The 14,377-nt window shown below is 40.2% G+C and overlaps 1 protein-coding gene and 1 pseudogene across 2 annotated transcripts in view; one reads left to right on the top strand and one right to left on the bottom strand.

Moving 5' to 3' along the window:
- Positions 1-14,377, top strand: part of fh (fumarate hydratase) — a 41,691-nt gene that overhangs the window by 4,206 nt on the left and 23,108 nt on the right. For both annotated transcript variants that reach the window (XM_043695586.2, XM_043695588.2), the window contains exons 2-5: positions 7,079-7,213; positions 10,349-10,459; positions 12,856-13,032; positions 13,423-13,605. In XM_043695586.2, coding sequence (XP_043551521.1) covers positions 7,079-7,213; positions 10,349-10,459; positions 12,856-13,032; positions 13,423-13,605 — 606 coding nt within the window. The remainder of the gene's footprint in view (positions 1-7,078; positions 7,214-10,348; positions 10,460-12,855; positions 13,033-13,422; positions 13,606-14,377) is intronic.
- On the bottom strand, positions 4,165-4,797 carry LOC148148927 (uncharacterized; annotated as a pseudogene).

Raw genomic sequence — 14,377 nt, 5'->3', positions numbered from 1 at the left:
TGTAGAAACTTATTAAATAAATAATTTTGCTTGATTTTCTGTTCTGATGAATTGTAGAACCTGGAATATTGATTGTCTGCTCTCCCCATGGATCAATACCAGCCTGGTGTATTTTTCAGAAATAGCTTTTGGTTTTATACATTTAAATTCCGAAGAATAAATTTCCAAAATACACAGAAATGTCCTTTTGCAACTCCTGGAAAGTTCAGTATGTATTTTTTAAGATTTGCAAACAATACATCTTACGAGTAATTGAGAGAGCCTGATAATGCTCTGGTGTTGGGGGAACTAATGGGGGGATTAAATACTTGACTTCATTCTTGCCAGCGCAGATGGATCTGTCCATGACACTGTCAGTTTGTTTTTATGGAAACAAAGTCCCAGTTTTCATATTGATGATACCCTCCCTTGTGTTGTGTGGCATTATCATTGTGCTAAAGGGGATAGACTTTGAATAGATTAAGTATCTTAGGAATGGGCATCAATGAGGCATTTTGGGCCACCATCAGTAGTAGCAGAATTGTATTCAAAAGCAATTCACAATCTCAGGATCAAGCAGATTTCCCACTCTAGCATTATCATGAAGCCAAGGATCAACCCTGGGGTTGAACTGACGGTGGGGCTCGGGGCCTAGGCCCTCATCACCAACCCCTACCCCAGGCCTCGGCCTTCACTACTCCTCCCCAACAATTTACCTTTCCTCCTGCCTTCCTTTCGCTACCACTCCTTCCTTATACCCCCCCTTTACCATATCATGTCTATTCTCATTCAGTGTCCTCACTGCCCACTGCTAAATTCCATTTTAAAAGTGTCCCTGCATGTGTGCAGTACAATTGCATGTGACATCACGTGTAGGATTTATTCGTATATCTGGATTAAAATGCATGCATAGTTTGCCCACAGTTGAGGATGTCAGTAAACATTGCCTGCCTTAAATACTTGTTTGATGTTTGAAGTTATCTGCATAGGTTCGCTTATTAAAATGGCCTTCAGCTTTCCAAAGGCAGTCTTGCATTTTTCAGTCCAAAATCCCTTTAGGTTTTTTCTGCAGTAGGTCTGGCAAAGGTACAGCTTCTGTCCTGGAATTCAGGATGAACTTTCAGTAGAATGCATATGATTTCCTGTTTGGTTGTGGGAAAGGGGAATTGTGATGCTACTTCTGCCTATGCAGCCTAGGTAGGATCCTTGGTGCAACTGTGTTCTAAATAGGTACCTTGGGTCTTAGCGAACATACTTTTTGCAGGATTGACCACTGGGTAGCTCAACTTTCAGGAAGAGGGCTTCCAGTTGCTCTCAGTGCAATTCCCAACATGTTGCTGTACATGAGGTTATCTAAGTACACAATGCAATTAGGTAAGTTGCCACTATCTGGTTCATCAACCTTTGAGAGGTTGCCGGGGCATTTTAGACTGAATGGTGTGACTTAACATTGGCAAAATCCATCAAGAGTTATGAAGACGAAGATTTCCTTTTTGAATGCATTTGGGAAACCCAGCACCCCTAAAGTAAATCTAGGTTGCTTTACCTAGTTTATCAATACAATTATCCAGCTGTAAGGGTATCAGTTTGGAGTTGGCTCTGGTCATAGCTTGCTGCTAGATTCTGTTAGTTGGTGCTCCAGCGTGCAGTTAATCTCCTCCTGAACCTGGACCAATTTGTCTAGGTCTAGCCAATAGGAATGTTACCTGATGGAAGAGATCTCTCCCACATCCACATTGTGTTAGGTTAGGGTGGTGCAGCCTGACCTGTCTTTGAATTAGCTTTTAAATACAATGAGCCGTCAGTTAAGTCAACTTTGTAACTAGGTGAGTGAACACTGACGTGTTAGTTAGCTGGGTATTATATGTTCAGTGAAGGCTCCCTCATGTCTCCTTACAATTTATTCCTGCTGTTACCCCCATCCTCCAGGTTGGTTGCAATGGGGCAGATTTGCTCATCCCTTTCTTGGTAGTAGTATTGCTTTATCAGTTGACATGAGAGCAGATTTGATTTTTCTTCAATTCAGGGTCTCAAACAAATAATTCATTGTCCTGAGGTTCTTTGCAATTCTATACAGGTCACTGACACGTAGTCCTCTGGCCGAAAGGTTCCAACCTTGACATGATTGTCTGCCACTTGTTTCATCATTGTTTAGGAGATTTTGAAGTGGTTTCAGACTACTTCACCATTTCATCAGAGTTGCTTTCAGAACTCTGCTACCTAGTCGAACATGGAGACTCCTTCTGTTCTAATTAAAAGAAACTTCTCCTTGAGTGGTTGTGGAGGCCCTCACATATGGTACCCATATACTTACTCAAATGTAGTAACCCAGTGGACTGATTAGATGAATCCTTGGTGGCAAACAGAAGAAAATACTTTTCCCAGTCATGGGTTTACTTGTGGTACTATATCCTGGTCATTGCTTTTAAGGTCTGCTGATGCCTTTCTTAGAACCCTGTAACTGACTGGGGCACTGCAGACTTCCACTGGGTCACATGAGTTCTTGGACTATTTGGACGTGATGTTTGAGCGCTGGGCAGATCATAGCAGGTGAAGAATTAGGTCAGCACCGTGCCTGCACCAGCTCATTAAATGAGCATCATTACCCAGTGCAAATCTTCTGCTTTTCCCTTGTCCTTTTGTGCATTGTTTTTATCCAAATGATCACCCAATGCCCTCTTGACTGCCTCAATTGAACCTGCCTCCATTACTCTCCTAGGTGCTGAATTCCACGTCCTAATTACCCCCAATCTTTAGAATTGTACCCCCTAATTTATATTATCTTTTAGTGTTCTTCCTATCAAAATGCATCATCTCATGCTTCTCTGCATTGAAATGCAGATCCTCTTCAGGATCAACATCAAGGCTGCACTTAACATTGAGTGTGGCATTGAGGATCTCATCAAAATTCGAGACCTTGGGAATAACCAGGAGGATTCTTCACTGTCTGGAGTCATACCTGGCACACAGGATAGTTGTGATTATTAAGGTCAGTCATTGTAGCTCTTGGATGTTACTGCAGAACTTCTTCAGGATAGTGCCCTGATCTGATCCATCTTCAGCTGTTTCAGCAATAACCTTCCCAACATAGTGAGATCAGAAATGGGATGTTTATTGATGATTGCTCACTATTCAGTACCATTTGTGACTTTTCAGATAACGAAGAACTGCACGCCCAAATGCAGAAAGACCTGTACAATATCCAGACTTTAGACTGATGGATCACATTCTCAACACGAGTGTCAGGCAGAGACCACCTCCAGCAGAAGGGAATGTAACTATCGTCCCTTGACATTCAATAGCATCACCATTACTGAATCCCCTGCTTATCAGCATTTTGGATATTATCAATGACCAGAAACTTTACTGGTCCAGCCGTTTAAACATAGTGGCTTCAAGATTAGTTCGGAGGTTCTGAATGTAGGTTTTCTCACTGAGTTGGGAGGTACATTTCCAGATGTTTCGTCACCCTACTAGGTAACATCTTCAGTGGACCTCAGGTGAAGCAGTGTACATGATTCCTGCTTTCTATTTATATGTTTGGGTTTCTTTGGGCTGGTGATGTCATTTCCTGTGGTGATGTCATTTTTTTTTCTCAGGGGGTGGTAGATGGGGTCTCACTCGATGTGTTTGTTCATAGAGTTCCGGTTGGAATGCCATGCTTCTAGGAATTCTCATGCGTGTCTCTGTTTGGCTTGTCCTAAGATGGATGTGTTGTCCCAGTCAAAGTGGTGTCCTTCCTTATCTGTATGTAAGAATACTAGTGAGAGAGGGTCGTATTGTTTTGGGGCTAGTTGGTGTTCATGTATCCTGGTGGCTAGTTTTCTGCCTGTTTGTCCAATGTAGTGTTTGTTACAGTTCCTGCATGGTATTTTGTAAATGACATTAGTTTTGCTTGTCTGTATAGGGTCTTCCAAGTTCATTAGCTGCTGTTTTAATGTGTTGGTGGGTTTGTGGGTTACCATGATGCCAAGGGATCTGAGTAGTCTGGCAGTCATTTCCGCGATGTCTTTGATGTAGGGGAGAGTGGCTAGGGTTTCTTTAAGTGTTTTGTCTGCTTGTTTGGGTTTGTTGCTGAGAAATCAGCAGACTGTGTTCATTGCGTACCCATTCTTTTTGAATACACACTATAGGTGGATTTTCCTCTGCTCTGCATAGTTTCTCTGTGCTGCAGTGTGTGTTGGCTCATTGAAATAATGTTCTGATGCAACTTAGTTTGTGGATGTTGCGATGATTGCTTCTGTCGTTCAATATTTGGACCGTGTGTGTTGTTTTCCTGTAGACGCTGGTTTGAAGTTCCCCATTGTCTGATCGCTCTACTGCGACATCTAGGAATGGCAGTTTGTTGTTGTTTTCCTCCTCTTTAGTGAATTTTATGCCAATCAGGGTATTATTTATGGTCTTCAAGGTTTCCTCTAATTTGTTTTGTTTAGTGATGACAAAGGTGTCATCCACTTAATGGACCCAAAGCTTGGGTTGGATAGTTGGCATAGCTGTTTGTTAGAGTCTCTGCATTACTAAGAACCCTGATATCGGAGATCCCATGGGTGTTCCGTTGGTTTGTCTGTAGGTTTTTTTGTTGAACGTGGAGTATTTGGTAAGGCATAGGTCCAGTAGCTTGACGATATTGACCTTGCTGATGAAGTTAGTGGTGTTTGGTGTATGTGTCTTTGGTTCTTCTAATAGTGTAATCAGTGTTTCCTTGGCCAGGTTGATGTTGATTGATGTGTATAGGGCTGTTACATCAAAGGAGACCATTATTTCATCCTCTTCTATCTTCGTGTCTTTGGTCTTCAGGAATTCTTGGGTGGAGTGCATGGAGTGGCGTGAGTCGTCTTCTAAGTGTTTTAGTCTTTGGTGTAGCTCCTTGTAAGTTGGTGTTCCAGGTAGCGAGACTATGGGTCTTCTCAAAACTGGCTTAGTTCAGAGGCTATGAGTCCTGCTGAGCAACTCACCTCATGACTCCCCAGTCTGTCCACAATCTGCAAGGCACAAGTTGGGATTGTGATGGAATACTTTCCATGATGACTGCAGCTCCAACAACACTAAAGAAGCTTGATATCACTCAGGGCAAAGCAGTCCTCACGTTCACACACGTTCACTCTCTCTGCCATTACTACACAGTGACAGCAGCATGCACCATCCACAAGATGTACTGCTCAGCCAGGCTCCTTAGGCAGCACTTTTCAAACCCATGATCACTAGCACCTAGGAGCTTAAGAGCAACAGCTACTTTGGAACGTCATTACCTGCATGTTGTTATCTAAACCGCTCACTATTGTGAGTTAGAAACAAATCACTGTTCCTTCAGTGTCACTGGATCAGAATCTTGGAATTCTCTGCCTAACAGACATTATGGGTGGACCTACACCAAATGGCCTGCCAATGGCTTAAGAAGGCAGCTCACCAACACCTTTTCAATGGTAACTAGGGTTGGATATTAAATGCTGACGTAGATGTAGGCCACACTTTATCAGATTTAAACAAAAACGACACTGCCCAATACTTTTCCAGAGAGTAGAATTTTCAGCATTTCAGAATGAATTCAGGATCGCTTCATTTCTGTCAACCAGGCTATCAACCCTACATTAGAGCTGAATATTGAGTTGGAAGCACACAGGTTCAATCTTGATAGGGAAAAAAAATTTAGTTGTCCATAATTATTAGTTTTGGTCAACAAGTAAAGAGATTTCTTTTATGAATTATGATATGGGTTGAGTAACAGTGAGACAGCACTCATGAGGATGTTTCTTTCCAGTACTACATCGTGAAAAGTAGGATCATTGAGGGTTTTTACTCAGTATTTTCAGTCGCAGAGTAGGTTCAGTTTAGACTCTCTCTTTAGAAATCAACCTGATAACATCAGTGTGTCACAGGTGACTGGAATATTTTAGGTGGGGGTTCAATGGGGGTCAGATAACTCTGGTGCATAGATTTCAATACTCCTGCCGGGATGTTAAGTTCTATAGCTTCATAGCTATGTGGAGCTAATTAAATTGGGGCTGTACTAGACACCAGAATTTTGTATATATTCATGCAGTGCAGTAGCATATTATTGTCTGACCTGTAGTCTGCATTCAGTTGTGCTGGAATTAATGCTTGACTATAGTTGAAACAAGATTGCAACACTCATGTTTGAAAATTACTTATTTACCATTTAATCGCAGGGCAGGGCAGAAATTGATCTGAGCCAGTTGCTCAACACTGCTGTTATCTGACCTTCTCATTCTATGATGGGGGTGGGAGGGATGGTGGGGGTGAAGTTGGGGTTGGGATTGTGCTGAACCAGCATTCCTATACTTCTGCACTCATTTGTTTCAAGATTGTATTATTTGATCAAGAATAGCTGGTGCAAGTGTTGCCCTTAATCTAATACTGAAGCAGTTGAAAAAAATATTTTATTTATCAGTGCATTTTTAAAAACACTTAATTATATATTTTTTGATTTACAGTGCAATATTTCAGTGGTTTATCACTGAAGAGTTCTAACTGATGCCTAAAAATGATTAATTTCAGATAATGATAAAGTGATGGAATAAAAAGCAAATTAAAGCCATTGCAAAATAACTACTGGCAGAAAATAATCGGGGGGGGGGGGGAAGCAGGCACAATGGGGAATAATATTTAAAGATTTTGAGGACAGAGGGAATGGTAGAATTATTTTTTCCAAACACACAAAATCAACAGTGCACACAGGCACATCTCTCTACTGGAATTCCCTTCCCAATCCTTCTGGTTTATCCCTCTCTTGTTGGAGGAACATTTTAAAGCCTGTCTTTCTGACCAAAGTTTTGATTTTTTTGTGACTTGGGGGAAGGAAACACATGACTTTGGTGAAATAACTTGGAATATCTTTCTACGTTAAAGGTGCTACATAAATATAAGCTGTTGTTTGTTGGAGAGGAAAATCACTTTATCAGAACAGTCATTGTTTGCAATTGACAGAAGGTTTAAAAATGATTTTCTATCATTTCTAAAGCTTAGATATGCTTAATCTTAAATAGTGTTTCAACGTTAACTTGGAAATTATTACTATAAATACACTTTCTTTCTATTATTAAGAAATTGAAATAATTAACATTCTGCTTCTCTTTCCTAGGAAAGCTCTGAAGTCTACAGAATCGAATATGATACCTTTGGTGAGCTAAAGGTGCCAAATGACAAATACTATGGAGCCCAGACAGTTAGATCAATGATGAACTTTAAAATCGGCGGGGTGTCTGAGCGGATGCCAGTAAGTTAATTAGCAAAATTGTAATTTTTCAAGAAAAAATGGTCATTGGTTCTTAGATTTCTTGTTTCTTTCTTTTTTCTCTTTATCTCTGTCTGTCTGTCTCTATTTTCTCTCTCTCTCTCTTTTCCCCTCCTTTTCACTACCTCTTCCCTCCACCTCCATTCCCCCCACGTTCTTCCTCTTCATATTGAATTTTATTTCTCTCTCACTCTCTCACTCTCTCTCTCTCTCTCTCTCTCACACACACACACACACACACACACACACACACACACACACACACACACACACACACCTCCCCCCACCCTGCCACCTCCTTCCACTTTGTAGTGAATTTTATTTTATTTTCCAATTCACTTGCTGTAATGACCAAACGAGTGTATGTTTGCTTTGTTGTATGCCTCTGGACATGCAGTAATTGGTCAGGCTTCAAACTGATCTAAAGAATATAGAATAATAGCAGGAATCATCTCATTGCAGCTTCAGGCAAAAGTCTTAGAAATTGAAACTGATATCTTTGTGAGGTTTTTCCAACTAAATTATGTGATTAAATGTGTTTTATTATTTTCTTTTTAAAAGATATTTGATTGTTTATCAATTTTATAACTGGTGTACCAGTGATAATGTGGCACTCAAATATGCACAAAATGTTACTAGTTTTTATGGCTATAATGCAGATGGATGATCCACATTGAAATTAAATAGTGTAGGTTGAAAATAATTTGGTGTATTTTTTAAGAAAACAATTAATTGCAGTAATTTCAAGAGATCTCATTGAACAGTATCAGTGTGGCTCACATCCTGAGTGAGAAGGGTTGTGAGTTCAAGACCCCTTTAAGGCTTGAGCACAAAAATCAAGGTTAACACTCAAGTGAAACATCAAGGCAATACTTCATTTCAGATGAGATATTAAGATAAGACCCTGTTTTCCCTATACAGGATTCCATGGCACGATTTTGGAGAAGAGGAAAGGAGTTAACTCCAGTACCATAGCCAAATTTAACCAGGAATCAATAGCTGATTATGTAGCTAGCTCACACAAACAACAGTGTAGAAATGGGATGCCACGTCTTATGTATTACAACAGTTACTACATTCCAGAGGGCATCATTAGCTGTAAAGCACTTTGGGTGTGTTCTGTGGTCATTAAAAGCCTAAATAAAATGCGCTTTTGCTAGTAAGGAAACCACAGATTAAGACCTTTTTCAGTGTATGAATTGGACTTAGTGTGTGAGTTTGAATTAAATATGCAGGAAAACTGACTGAAACATCTCATAACTTCTACCTCATAAGTCAGATGTACTTATGTGGGCGGCACAGTGGCACAGTGGTTAGCACTGCTGCCTCACAGCGCCTGAGACCCGGGTTCAATTCCCGCCTCAAGCGACTGACTGTGTGGAGTTTGCACGTTCTCCCTGTGTCTGTGTGGGTTTCCTCCGGGTGCTCCGGTTTCCTCCCACAGTCCAAAGATGTGCAGGTCAGGTGAATTGGCCATGCTAAATTGCCCATAGTGTTAGGTAAGGGGTAAATGTAGGGGTATGGGTGGGTTGCGCTTCGGCGGGTCGGTGTGGACTTGTTGGGCCAAAGGGCCTGTTTCCATACTGTAATGTAATCTAATCTAATCTAATCTACTTTGGAATTTGGTGGCATAAGTTACTCGGACTCACTACATCTTGGATCATTCTGGATCCTCATCTTTCATACACTGAGGTGTGAACGCTGCTCTGGATTACTGTTTCTTGCTGGTGAACGTGATCTTTAAATTAGAAAACTCTGCAAAATTTGTGCTTGTTATCATAATTGCCCACGGTCCTTTCTTGGCATCTACCGACAAGCAGCTTGGGGGGAGAGAGAGAAAAGGAAAGAAACTTCAAAGTCAGTGAAGTACTTTTAAGTGAATTTCCTATTTTATAGACTAATATGGGAACCAACTGTGCAGAGCAAGGTACCACAAGCCTTCATTGGTCAGAACGTTGACTATGAGTTGGGATATCATGTTACAGCTGTGCAGGATGTTGGTGAGGCTACTTTTAGAATACTGCTTACAATTCTGGTTTCCATTTTAGAGGAAAAATGTTGTTAAATTTAAGAGGGTGCAGAAAAGATTTCTAAGGATGTTGCTGGGACAGGAGGGTTTGAGTTGTAGGGAGAGGCTGAATAGGCTGGGGCTCTTTTCCCTGATATGCTGAAGTTTGAACGGTGACCTTATATAAATTGATAAAATCATGAGGGGCATGGATAGGGTAATAGCCAAGGGTAGGGGAGTCCAAAGCTGAAGGGCATAGGTTTAAGGTGAGAGGGGAAAGATATATTAAAAAAAAAGACCTGAGGGGTAACTTTTTCATGCAGAAGATAGTGCATGTATGGAATGAGCTGACAGAGGAAGTGGTGGAGGTGGGTAGAATTACAATATTTAAAAGGCATATGAATAGGAAGAGTTTAGTCGGGTTTGGGACAAATGCTGGCAGATGCGATTAGGTCAGATTGGGCTGTCTGGTCGGCAAGGATGCGTTGGACCATGCTGTACAAGTGATAAATGACCAAAAGCATTTGAACCACACCATTGCAGGATGTATATTGGTCAGGTCTTCTTTGAAGGAATTGGATTATTTTTGAGCTCATACAAACAGATAGATTAGTTTTAAGCTTTTATTCGGAAACCTCTCCTTTTTCTACTTTCTCACTTCAGTTCATATAAAATGTTTCGAACAGGTGTTTTCAATTCTAGGAGGAGTGAAAGTAGAAGCCTGAAAAAAATCTTGACTATGCCATCAGTAAAATGCTAAAAATTTAATGATTATTTGAATCCAGTGAGCATGATTTTGTTTGGGACTCAGTAAGTTTATTGAGACCTCAGATCTTCCCCATTGCAAAGCTACAAGTTGAAGATTCCACCATTCTGCAGTATTCAGCTCTTTCTGCATGTATTCCAGTCTGATTGCCCAATTGATTTATTGATAGATTAAACACCACTAATGTAAAGTTAAAACTTGCGGAAAGTACATTTTTTAGTAAGCAAATCAATGTGTGCTTCACAGGCACTTTCTCTTGCATTAGTGAGTCAAGGAGAGAAAGGGGGTGGAGGTGAGAGAGAGAATGTTTGATGTTACTTCACCTTTTTATTTTGGTTCACAGATCCAAGTAATAAAAGCCTTTGGCATTCTGAAGCGAGCTGCTGCAGAAGTGAACGTGGAATATGGTTTGGATCCAAAAATTGCAGACAGCATTATAAAGGCAGCTGATGAGGTAGGAACAGCCTGAGGGGTAAGGGTTTATAACTGACCTTATGGTACATTCCAAGGGGCAGCAAGCCACAATCCAGCACAGTTGAATTGACAAGCTTGGATAAATAAAAGAGAATTGTAAATGAGATCAGAGAGAGAAGTGAAAACAGACATGCTAGCACAGGGACAGACTGTGGTCAGTTGCAGTGGTAGGATGTGGGTGAACTGAAATGTCTATAGGGTTGCTTTGGAATTTTTGAAGCTCTGGGAAGCTTGTAGGGTGGCAAAGCATTTTAAAATAAGAGTAAAAGGAAAACTTGCTCCTTTTCTAGCTATTTACTTATCTTTACCAAAATGCCTGACGTACTTAAACTGAGAAACATTAAACATTGCCGTTAGCCAGATTAAGTCAGTTTAAAGTTGCACAAAGAAGGTTACTTTACTACTTTACAAGGAGAATATTATTTAATGTGATTTTATGGGTACCAGGCATAATTTGGCTGAAGTTATTCCACCTTTAGCATGGGTAAATCCTGTCAGAACCCTACCTAATTATTGAAAGTAAATTTAGACTTTTTTTATAATGAAACTCCTCTTTATGGAGGGTTGATATAACATCTTTTAATAGAACCACTGTCCTGGGAACTGATTTTAGAACATTTTAATATGGAAAAATTCAGTTGCGGGATGAGAGATGTGTGTGCATCTTTTCCATCTACATCTACATCTATTCCACCCAATCCTTTCAACAGACTCCCATTGAATGTCTAGAAGTACAATTTTCTTTGTACTGGGGAAAACCCTCATAGCGGTCTTAACTCATAATATTTCGTTAGGATAGAAATCGGTTCAAAGACATTATCCGTCTGATTAAAGAGTCTCTATAGTTCAGTATGCTATTTATTTTATTACATTAGCACTCATTTTACCAGCATGTCACAACATCATTTTGTGTCTCTTTTGCTCCAGAGTCACTCCAGTGACATCTGATGTGGAGAGGGACTTCTTGCTTCCCAGAGCGTCTTAAAAGTACAAGTTATTTGTTCTGTTTTGCTAACTCACTAACTGGTTTTCAGAAAATGACATGAAAAGATCGAGAATAAATTTGCAACATTGAGATACAGACTATAAGTTGTTGTGGTATCTTACTGGAGGCAAAGGATCTAAATCCATTTCTTTTAAAAATAACATGTATATACACTTTGATTTGCACTGCACCTACATTCAGAAGGATTCAGGTGTAGTGCAAATTGGTTACTTCTGTAATCCTGTTTTATCAAATTTTTGAATTTTTTTATTCACTCGTGGGATGCGGGTGTTGCTGGCTAAACCAACATTTATTGCCCATCTTTAATGCTGAAAGGGCAGTAAGAGTCAACTATATTGCTGTGGGTCTGGAGTCACATATAGGCCAGACCAGGTAAGGATGACAGCTTCCTTCTCTGAAACTCTTTAGTGAATCAGGTGGATTTTTCCAACAATTTACAAAGGTTCACAATAATTTCAGACTTTTTTAATTGTATGAAAATTCCACATCTGCCATAGTGGGATTTGAAGCCAGGTCGCCAGAACATTACTCGAGACTCTGGAATAATAGCCGAGGGATAATACTACTCGGCCATTGTAAGGAATTTAAGAATTTTCTTCCTTGAAAATAGTTTGTGGCTTTTGGATCTTTGGATTTATGTTTCACTGGAAATTAGCTATTAAGTATTCTGGAATGCAAACAAATGGAAAAAAATAATACTTACCTCCACATCATTAGTGCAGGTATTACAGGCTTAAAGATATGATATACCTTCCCTACTTTCTGCTGCATTGGTGGAGCACAACGCTGGCTAATTGTCTGCTTTTGTGTTGTAATCTTAACGCAATCAGCTCCTCTTATCTGCCTAACCTCTAAAGAAAAATTCTTAACACTTGTTCACCTGTCTTGGAGAAGATAGTGCTTGGCTCATGGTAGCACCATGACAGTGAACAATTGCGCTTTAAGAATCGAAAATAAATATTTGGTTATAAATAGTTTTTTGTTTTGAAAATTTCTCTAATTTTTTTTCTTTCCCTTCAATTGGAAAGTTCTTAGCAGTAGTTGTAATACTGTATTATAGCCAGTGGACGGTGCTTTGTAGTTGTTCATCAGTTCTCTACAGTGCTGCCAAGTGGTCAAGTAAGTAACAATTGTCTATCTTTGTTGATTAAGGAAGTTTGTTAGCACCACAACGTATCAATATCAGATATAGCAAAATATAACTATTACATTTAGGAATCCCAATGCCCTTGATTTGGGCAACATTCTGTGCTGTTTGCATTATGCTGTGAACACACATTGTCTTTGTCAGATAAATTAAATCAGGTGTTGTCCTGTCCACTTGGAACAAGGATCTGAATATGAGGTTTGTTGTTGTGTTTATTGTGCAGGTGCTTGCTGGGAAATTGGATGATCACTTTCCTCTGGTGATATGGCAAACTGGCTCTGGAACACAAACAAACATGAATGTGAATGAAGTGATCAGCAATAGGGCAATTCAGATTCTCGGAGGTAAACTGGGCAGCAAGGATCCTGTGCATCCCAATGATCACGTCAACAAGAGTCAGGTACTTGTCTAGAACTCATTTCAATGCCTTTGGAGTTTAAAGCTTATTTTTCCCCTGTCACAGTCCAAGGGAAGAGTGATGGGGATTTGCAATATAATACCTAGTCTGTCAAAACATTATTTGTCATCTTATGGAATAGGAAATATGTTTCTCTTTATCTTGGGAGGGAGTTCATTCAGAAATGAAACAGTCTTAATAGGCTAGAAATTTCAATTTTGTTTGATTGTAGTTCTTTCCAAATTGAAGTTGTTCACAGGGGACAAAGTGTAAACTATATTTTCACATAGCTTAAAAACAATTATGTGTCATTACAATATTTAACAAACCACATGTTCAGTGTTTAGTCATTTTTTTTTTTAACTGTTCTGCCCCTTCTTTCCTCATTGCCAGAGTTCCAATGATACTTTCCCCACTGCCATGCACATTGCTGCTGCGAAGGAGGTCCATGAAGTGCTGCTGCCTGGACTGCAGAAGCTACATGATGCACTTGAGAAGAAGGCCAAGGAGTTTGCCACTATCATTAAAATTGGCCGGACTCATACACAAGACGCTGTGCCTCTTTCGTTAGGCCAGGTAGATTGAGAGAAAACCTGTTCAAAGTGGTATGAATTCTCACTATTATGATAAAACACAGAGAGAGGTACAGTATGAAGATTTTGAGTCTATCCCTTTTAGAAAAAAGATAAATTCTTATAAGGCCCGTTAGGTCAGCTTACTTCTGGGGAGAAAAACATATGTTTTTGGTGGGATTCTTCAACATGTTTGGCCAGTCCATGTGAACAGTTTCTTCTGTTTGATGCTCTTTGGACTGCACCACTGAAATCTGAGGCTCACAATGTGGGATGTAGTAGGAAAGACTCTTCAGCCTGGATTGGTCTATCCACGTACTGTGTCACTGATCTGTCCATAAAGTTAAAGTCAATATTATTTTGTCATTAGCTCACTAGGTGGGGAGTTGGTTAGTTCTGTTGGCTGCATGGCTATTTTGTGATGCAAAATGATGCCAGCAGCACAGGTTCAGCTCTCACTCTTGCCTGAGTTCATCATAAAGGTCATGTCTTCTCAACCTCTCCCCTTGCTTCAGGTGTAGATAACCTCGTGTGTCTCTTTAATGACGGAGCAGCTCTCTGCAACTGTGACTGTAGTGTTGGTTTTCAGTTTTTTTTAGATTAGATTACTTACAGAGTGGAAATAGGCCCTTCGGCCCAACCAGTCCACACAGACCCTCCGAAGAGCAACCCACCCAGACCCATTCCCCTACGTTTACCCCTTCACCTAACACTATGGGCAATTTAGCGTGGCCAGTTCACCTAACCTGCACATGTTTGTTGAAACGACTGACTAG

The sequence above is a fragment of the Chiloscyllium plagiosum genome, unplaced genomic scaffold, assembly GCF_037043375.1.
Source record: "Chiloscyllium plagiosum isolate Xiang-an unplaced genomic scaffold, Cpla_swu_hap1 HiC_scaffold_10, whole genome shotgun sequence".
Taxonomy (NCBI): Eukaryota; Metazoa; Chordata; class Chondrichthyes; order Orectolobiformes; family Hemiscylliidae; genus Chiloscyllium; species Chiloscyllium plagiosum.
The sequence above is the reverse complement of the archived record's forward strand: the minus strand, read 5'-3'. Positions and strand labels throughout refer to the sequence as shown.